Source organism: Eleutherodactylus coqui, chromosome 1 (genome assembly GCF_035609145.1).
Source record: "Eleutherodactylus coqui strain aEleCoq1 chromosome 1, aEleCoq1.hap1, whole genome shotgun sequence".
NCBI classification, from domain to species: domain Eukaryota; kingdom Metazoa; phylum Chordata; class Amphibia; order Anura; family Eleutherodactylidae; genus Eleutherodactylus; species Eleutherodactylus coqui.
This window is the reverse complement of record NC_089837.1, coordinates 420,364,255-420,373,077: the sequence shown is the minus strand read 5'-3', so window position 1 is coordinate 420,373,077 and position 8,823 is coordinate 420,364,255. Positions and strand designations below refer to the sequence as shown.

General features: G+C 38.5%; 1 protein-coding gene across 2 annotated transcripts; it reads right to left on the bottom strand.

The window, feature by feature from the left end:
• Positions 1–989: 989 nt before the first annotated feature.
• PCDH20 (protocadherin 20) lies at positions 990–6,159 on the bottom strand. 2 transcript variants are annotated; one of them, XM_066581355.1, is made up of 2 exons: positions 6,030–6,159; positions 990–4,966 (listed from the first exon to the last, which is right to left on the bottom strand). In XM_066581355.1, exon 2 carries the CDS (start codon positions 4,877–4,879, stop codon positions 2,330–2,332), a length of 2,550 nt encoding a protein of 849 aa, XP_066437452.1. In that variant the 5' UTR covers positions 4,880–4,966; positions 6,030–6,159; the 3' UTR covers positions 990–2,329. The 2 variants fall into 2 exon arrangements, with proteins under 2 accessions (XP_066437452.1, XP_066437443.1); XM_066581346.1 differs by lacking the exon at positions 6,030–6,159 and adding an exon at positions 5,313–5,457.
• Positions 6,160–8,823: the final 2,664 nt, after the last annotated feature.

Genomic DNA, 8,823 nt, shown 5'->3' with positions numbered 1-8,823 from the left:
CTTAGCCATTAAATGTATCATCTGCAAGATGACTTGATTTCTCTTACTGAGAACAATTACATTTAAATCCACATGCAACTCATGAGATCACAATATCCACCCCATTAGGGTGCAATCACACACATCAGATTTGTTATTAGTCTGAATGGGGCATGTGCATGTGGTAGTAACCACCCCATTTAGAGACATGCAAATGATTCTCAGTTGCAGAAAGTTCAGAAGCAAATGTGTCTTAATGTATATTTTTGGTGACAGGTTTTGCCACTCAGGACTAAAAGGGCCTAGTGTTTATTTCCCTCTTTATGCCCTATCACCAATGGGCCAATTTGCCAATTCTGTTATTAGGAACGCAATTCTTATGGAGAGAAGAGTGGACCCAATAACAAAGGAAATGGGGTCAACTAGAGTCGAGCCCATACTTACCATGGGCCCGGTTACATGGGCTGAGTTTATGATATATACATTCTCGCAGTGAGCTATGACTAGTAAAGCGTTGTCACAGATAAACCTGTTGGAGCTCCCTAGCTGTGTTATCTACACAGTGTGCTTCATACAGTTGCATATTGCATAAGAAATTAATGCTATTGCACCTCTTGATATATCAGTAAATAAATACTCCTCATCATTTTTTGGAAAAGGCGTTATATGTAGGGCATCTGCTTTATGAAGGAGGCATGATAAAAGTATGTCTGGACTTTAAAAATGCATAGTTCTTTATTTATTATGCTTTATATAGCAAGAATATGCTGCTTGCATTTGGCACCATTTTCATCACTGTGGCAGCAACATCAAAATAATATCAGCCTGTTGTCATACAAGACGGAGCAAGATGTTCCCATCACTGCCTACCACGTGTTATAACAGGCAACCAACCATCAAACTGTCAAATGAAATATAAAGATTAAATAGAATCAAAAAGGGGTTAACTTCAACATAGCAAACATGCACACAAGTCAACATAAATATTAAATAGAACAGAGGACATAAAATGTTATGAAAATATAGCTTTAATTTAAAGACATATAAACAGTTTTGGTACAGAACAGACATGATGCTGTAAATCCATTGACTTTTTTTTTTTTTTTACTTATATTGTTTTCTCCAAAAAAAAATTGCATTTTGCTTGCTATTTACAATGAAGAATCACGTGGACATTCAGTGCTTACATTTGATGCCTTCAGAAACAGACTGATGCTGGCTATGTGTTAGCTACACAACTCTTAATCAGCAACGCAATTAATTTCAGATCAGGGTCTGATGATCCTAGTAAAGTCTACAGATTCTAATGTTTAACAATCCCTAGCAAATAAATATTATACCATGCCATAAAATATATTGCTCAATCGGCTGCTGTGGAAAATCTGTCACTACACTTAAAAAGTTCTGTTTGAATTCCGTCCGAGCAAAGCCAAAAAACAAATGATACAGCTAACGAGAATGAATAAATAAAGAATATATCACTGTGGTAGATCTCCAACCTAAAAACGTGTAGCGTGCTGAATGCAAACTAAACAGTGGGAAATCAAGCTACTTAATTTAGAATGACATATAAACACAGCCATCCTTTGTTAATATAAAAGTGAAAATCCACAGACAAGCATTGTGTGTTATGATTGTCAAGTAAGTGCATATATCATCCGTAGAAAGAAAAAAAAATGACCCAAACACTGTGAATGATATTTCACACATACACACACTAAACACAGCGAAAAATAAGAAACCTCTCACAAATGCAACCAGCACAGTCATAGTTACGTAACTCCTTGCATCATGTGTAATGAAGCTTTGCTTGAAAATGAATTGCACTTCTTGTAAATCCCTTTTGAAATCTATCCCTTACAGCTTGAGGTACAATAACATACATTCAATATATCAAATGTGTCTCTATCTTTTTACATTTCCATAGAAATATAGAAGGGTTACATTTACTTTATGCAAATGGTATATGACAAATAAAACATTAAAAATATATATATACCTTTATTTCACTACAGTCCTGGGCCCCCTGCTGGCTAACAGTTGATCAAACAACGAACCAACATTCTACAAATTACTACTTTGATGCATTCCTTTTTTTGCAGGAGAGTGACATAAGTTGTTCATGTGTACCAAATAGATAATGACTTCAGTAAGTAGTAGTGCTATATGTATTCTGTATAAAAATCTTTACAAGTTTTGTTGCTTTCAGTAAAAAAAAGCCGTAAAGAGATATTTACATATATATTACTATATGGTATAAATTAGTGGTCCTTCATGATAACCATTACCAACACATTGTGTTATTTGTATTTTTCCATCCTCCAAAATGTATTGATGAGGAAAAAGGGTTTTAAATGTTAGAAATCTCAATTGGCTTTTTATCAAGCAGATGGAAGTCAATTTTGCCATTTAGTGGAATTTGAACTTCCAGGTTTTCGTTTATCCTGTGATCTTTCTTTCCTTTTCTCAAGCAGATATACATTGCCATCAAAGTGACCAGAATGACAGAGCCCAAACAGAATATTGATAGAGTGACCAGCGTAGGGACACAGGAATCTGTTTCCATCTTTTTATGAGTAGGTTCAATTGCTATTTGTGGCTCCTTTTCCTCTATATTAATATCAGGATCTTTCCTTAGCAAGCTCTCAATATAGCTCTCATTGCTTACAGTGTCATTGACAAACAAATTGACCATAACTGTGGAGAAAAGAGGTTCTGGATAACCGTGATCAGTCACTTTCACCAATAACCTATATAAGCCATAGTCATCCCTCATTAGGGCCTCTTCTAAGGTTATATTCCCTGTTTTAGAATCTATTCTAAAAGATTCAGGTCTAGGCCCCCTCCTTCCTATGATACTATATGCTATGACTGCATTCATCCCTGTGTCCTTATCAACAGCATAAACTTCAGTTACAGGAGAACCAGGCAGAGTTGAAGGAAGGACAAGAAGATATGACATATTGGATTGTGGGAATAAGACCAGTGGGGGGTTGTCATTAACATCCAGGAGCAATATAGTTATTTTAGCTGTAGAAGACAAAGTAGGATCACCGCCATCAGTAGCTTCGACCCAAAGAATATAAGAACTCTGTTGTTCTCTATCCAGTGATACCTTTGCTCTCAGGAGTCCTTTGCCAGTATCAATGACAAAAATGTCACTTCCATTCAGTATAGAAAGGGCTACCCAGCCATTCTGTCCAGAATCAGCATCTGTGACGCTAATTACTCCAATTTCACCAAAGCCCGGAAAGTTCTCAGGGACAAAAAAACTGAAATCTTTGCTGATAAAACGAGGGCTGTTGTCGTTTTTGTCCAGAACTGTAATATGAACAGTGGCTACTGACTCTCTTGGAGGTTTGCCAGAATCTCTTGCTTTAACAGTGAACCTGTATTTCTCTTTTTCCTCTCGATCTAGCATAGTTGTAACTGTCAGAATTCCTGTTTGCTTATCAAGAGAAAAATAAGCAGGTGCATCAGGCCCCAAAAAGTAGGATACTTGACCCCTTTCCCCACTGTCAGCATCAGTAGCATGCAATTTGGCCAAAAAAGCATTCACTTGGTTGTTTTCTTCAATTGTAACTTCTACGGTGGGTTGGGTGAAAACAGGGGCATTGTCATTATCATCCAAAATATACACTTGTATTAGTTTCCTAACTTTAGACCCATCCAAACTAATTGCAACCACTGAAATATTATAGGTTCGTTTCACTTCATAATCTAACGTATTTGTAGTCTCAAGCAAATATTCATTTGTATAGGTTTTGTATGCAGTAAGTCGGAAAGGTCCTTCGCCTTCTAAATAACAGTTTACCTTGTATTTCCCATCAGGATCTTTGATAGTGAAAAATGCAATCGGAGAATTAATAGGTTCTAGCTCTTTCAAATAGACAATACCATTTTCTTCATTTGCAATATAGCGAGGTACAACCTCAGGCGGTCGGAGCGCCACTTTAATAATGGAAATAAACACGCTCATAACAGCTGGGATGCAGCCCGGGCCATTGGCAAGTATAGTTAATTTATGTTGTTGAATGGTGTTGCCATCTACCCTTTTGAAAAGCTTTATTACTCCTGTATTTTCATCCAAGTAGAAAATTTCCTTTGAGGATTGTGGAACACGTTCACTGAAGACATACGTAATCATTGCATTGCTGCCTAGATCAACATCCACAGCTCGCACAGTGGTTACCTTCATGCCAATACTTGAGTTTCCAGGAATAGTCACGTTAATGGTGGATTCGGTGAACTGTGGACAATTATCATTAACATCACTAATGAGGATGGAAAGTGTGGCAGATCCTACAAGAGGTGGGTTGCCACCATCTTCAGCAATAATTATAGTTTTGTACTCAGATTTGACCTCTCTGTCCAGGGTCCCCATTATTATCAGGTAAGGTGTCCTTTCCCCACTCTCATTCTCTTCCACATCTAATGTAAAAACACCATAGTAGTCCACTAACCTGTAGGTTTGGACCCCATTCAGTCCTCCATCAGGGTCATAAGCAGGATGCTCTATAACCAGCCTGGTGTTAACAGGAGCATTCTCTGGGACAGTAATATAAATCTGTGCCACTGGAAACACAGGAGCATTATCATTCACATCAATAATGGCAATCTTTACTTTGATGAGCCTGAAATATTCCTGTGGCAAAATAATAATATCAAGAAGGAGGACACAGTCCTGAATACCAAGGTTCTGTGGGCAAAGAGCTTCTCTGTCCAACTCCTCTGCTGATGTGTACAGCTCCCCCGTGCTGTTATCAAGTGTCACATACTTCCCACTTAGCCCTTTAGATGCCTGGCTGAATGAAAGAGGGGGGTCAGTAAAGAGACCCAGCTGCAGATCACGCACAATGTTTCCAATGAGAATCCCCTTGGGTAATCCTTCATGTAGCATGTATAGTAATTCGGAAGCTGTGCTGTAACTTGCTGAACTAATTGCAGGTCCAGATAAGGGAACAATTAGACACACAAACAGAAAGTGCTGAAATGAAAAAAACACATTTGTTTACAAATACAGATAGAACAACATTGTTAAAATGTTCATCATTATTGTTATATGAGGCTATTTTAGAATTATTATACAATTATGTATTGCATAATTCCAACTAAAAGGAATTTAGGTTAGAATACATGCTGTATACATGGCATCTTTTTACTTTTCTTGCATCATCATAGCTTATGCCTCACAAATGCCACATTGTAACACAATATCCTGCAAACTTCACATGGATGCACACTTCACAGATCATTATTAGAAATAACACAGAGCTATTCAAACATTGCTAAAACTACTAGTTGCACAGTGTCTGTGCTGTCAGATCACCTACCTGTACATGGCTTAGACTGGTGCTGGTTGGACTGGCTTGTTGCCCCATATCCAGGTTAAAAGGCTTTAGAAGCCAGCTCAGTACTCCTGTGTGCTGTGTGATCCTTTCATTCCCTTGGTAGTTTAATCCCAATGAAACTGCAGTCATTTAGTTCCTGGTGTTAAAGACACAGACACTCCCTCTCTGCTCATGCAAATCTCTGGGCAGCCTCAGCCAATAGCCACAGATGCATCAATTAACAAAGCATCGGGAAGGGACGGTCTACGCCTGACCAGACCATGCAAAGCAATATTTGGCTTTAAGAAAAAGTATTCAAAGACTTGTAAAAAACTTTAAAAAGAATTTAAAAAAAAAATGGATGAAAGAAGATACAAATGGTTACAAATTATTGTTTAGGTGCAATATATGGAGATATAGGATATGTCATGCAGACGTAGCAGAGTCATAATTATTTAGCTGTTTCTTTTGTACATGCTTATAACTCACCAAATCAAGCAATATGTTAAACTGCAATCCTATATTGAAGCACACAACACATTGCAATTAAATGTCACAAACTCAGCCAACCATAATGTAATACATTAACCTATGCTACTATCTTAATTTGATGAGTTACCACTGTGCACCAATGAAGAGTTACATGACAAATTAGGCTCGGCTGAATCTATATATGAATTATTTAATAACTAGCTACAAATATAGGTTACAAACTCTCACCTGCTGATATCTGCTGTGGATCAGAAACTGATTATAGTGCTGGAGTTGCTGCACAGCACAGACCTCCCTCCTACACAGTGTGCTGGCTGGTCATTCCATGTCCTAATTCCTATCTTGCTCTGCAATTGCTTTGGCTTGGAAGAAAGGATTGCCATCCCCCGGATGCTGTTACTTGAAATGTTCAGTTCAGACGTGAAACCAGATTTATCACATTTTCTGCTATGTGTGCTGGCTTGTAAGAGGAATCTGTGCACCATGCAGCTGTGGCAGCAAAATTAACTATTTAAATGCTAATGCATAGTGGATATTCCAGTTTATGAAACAGGAAATATTAGAAAATGACATAATTAAAGACTAATAATGATTAACAATAAAGAAAAATAAAAAAGTTCTAAAATAGATTGTAAGTTCTTGGGTCTTCGCTTATTGTTTGAAATGTTGATTAGTTCGTTACTTTCTATGGTCGGATTTTGTCTGTATATGTATACATATTATAATTAGTGTTGCTTGTTGTGATTGGCTGGGTTATAAAATCAGGACGATTTTTGCAAAATTGGATCGGGTCATGTAAAAATCAGCAGTAAATCATTTTACAAATAAAAGGGAGGGAAAAATGAGTGAGTGTCTCAGTGTTTAGCACTGTTGCTGGGGTCCTAGGTTCAAATCCCATCAAGGATAACATCTACATAGACTTTGGAAAACTCCATTTAGATGGTGCCCTGGTTCAGATTTGAAGCCACAACTCTAGCACTGCAAGACAGCAGTGCTAACAACTGATCCACCACACCTGTCCTTTCTGCTCCAGAGGAGGAAAACAGAAAGAATAAACACAAATAGAACATAAAAACCCCATCCAGATGTTGCCCTTTAAATGATTTGAATACTGCAAGACAATGGTGCTGACACCTGAGCCACCACCCATATCCTTTCTACTTTAGGTGAGGAATAGAACAGGAAGAATAAACACAAAGCAGATATAAAAACACCATCTAGATGTTGTCCTTGGAAAGATTTAAACCTAGAACTCCAGGACTGTAAGGCAGAAGGGCTAACAACTGAGCTATCACAATTCTTTCTTTTCCTTTCTCAATAGGAGGAGAAGATGAAGAAAAAGAATAACAAACACAAAGAAAGGATACAAACTCCATGCAGGTGTTGTCTATAATAGGCCATGAACTTAAAACTCCAGTGTTACAATGCAATAGTGCTACCCTCTGAGCCAACAAGCTTCTTCCTATTCCTCAGAAGGAGGAGAAAAGAAAAAGATTGTATTCTCCTTCATTTCCTTCTTCCCTTTCAACTTCTTTTTTGTCTTATTATTCTTATCCTTCACTTTCTACTTCTCCTTCTCCACTGGAGGAGAAGCAGAAAGAAGAAAGAGGAAGAAGCAGAAAAAGGAAGAACAAGTGTGGTGGCTTAATGATTAGCACTGTTGCCATTTGAATGAGTACTTTCACAAGAACAATTTGTCACTTGGATTAAGTCTTGCACAAGAATAGGACATGTAATGTGCGGTATCACACACATCACACACACCCAGACATAGTGTCAGGTTGTGCTGCTGAACTCTGTGTTCTATTTTAAGGTTCCAGGAGTACACCTTCACAGCGAGGGGTTTATTGAGCTGGTTGTGTATGATTGTTCTGGTCAGCCAATCCGCTGGGTTTGGGGGTAGATATATACCCCAGCCCCTCTTCAAGTGAAAGCTATATTTACTCAGTCTTGTCTGCCTGTGTATGTGTCATGTCAGCTTGCAGCTTGCTGTGTGTAGTGTCTAGTCAGCTTGCAGCTTGCTGGGTGTTGTGCCCTGTGCTGCCTGTTTTGTGTCTTGCTAGAGTAGGGACCGCAAGACACAAGGAGCCTTGATCGCAGCCTTACGGCTTAAGTTCATTGGCCAACGTACAAACTAATCCCTCGCTTTTATATTCAGCTTTGCCATCTGCTTTAGTGTGTGAGGTTGAGTGGTGAGTGTGTTCATCATCTATCAGTTACCAGTTTGTGCATTGGGTTTGTCTGTACTTGTCCTGGTTCCATGTACCACCTATTCAGGGAGAGCCAGGGCCAAGGTTCCAGCATGGGGCCGCCTTTAGTGTAGGTAGGGCTTAGTCATCTTCCTTGCAGTATAGGGTGAGTTCCTCTAACTCATGTCCACGGGTCATGTTCGTGTGGGCCCGGAGCTTAGTTGCGCACACTAATGTAACATAGTATGCATGTGTTGGTATGTTGTATGCATTTTGTTTTTTATATATTATATTGGTATGTTGGACTATGTTGTATTATGGCATGCTGCAATATGTTATGTTGTTGTACATTATGTTGGTATGTTGGAATATGTTGTGCTTAGTTGCCCACATGAATGTAACACATACTGTCCGTCTGCTGTCCGATGCAAATTCTGCCTGAGAATCCTGCCTTACAGCTAATATTCCAAAACATCAGTGTTTGTTGAACAATGGGATGCAGCTGATATCAGGTGCTGCCTGTCCAAACACCAAATATAAGTGACCCCATGAATAGTGTTCCCCTAAATATACAAATATATACTAAGTAAGAGACAAACTCATAGGATATGTTTGCACGGCAGATTTTACCCCACAACGGAAATATTCTGCAGCATCTTACAGAATATTCCTGTTTGTGTGAAAGCACCCTAAGTGGATAACATCACTGTAGGTCCATTCTGCTTTCTGTACCTATGGTGACATCATCTACATACAGGAATAATCTCACTTTAGAAGACTGTAGTTACCTGCCTAGGCTACATGATTAAACTACTCATAGCCTTTACAGAAAA

Coding starts and splice junctions, on each gene's coding strand:
- PCDH20 (XM_066581346.1), bottom strand. CDS start 5,360: ATGGGGCAACAAGCCAGTCCAACCAGCACCAGTCTAAGCCATGTACAG. Junction 4,967..5,312: donor CCAGTCTAAGCCATGTACAG/GTAGGTGATCTG, acceptor TTTTCATTTCAG/CACTTTCTGTTTGTGTGTCT.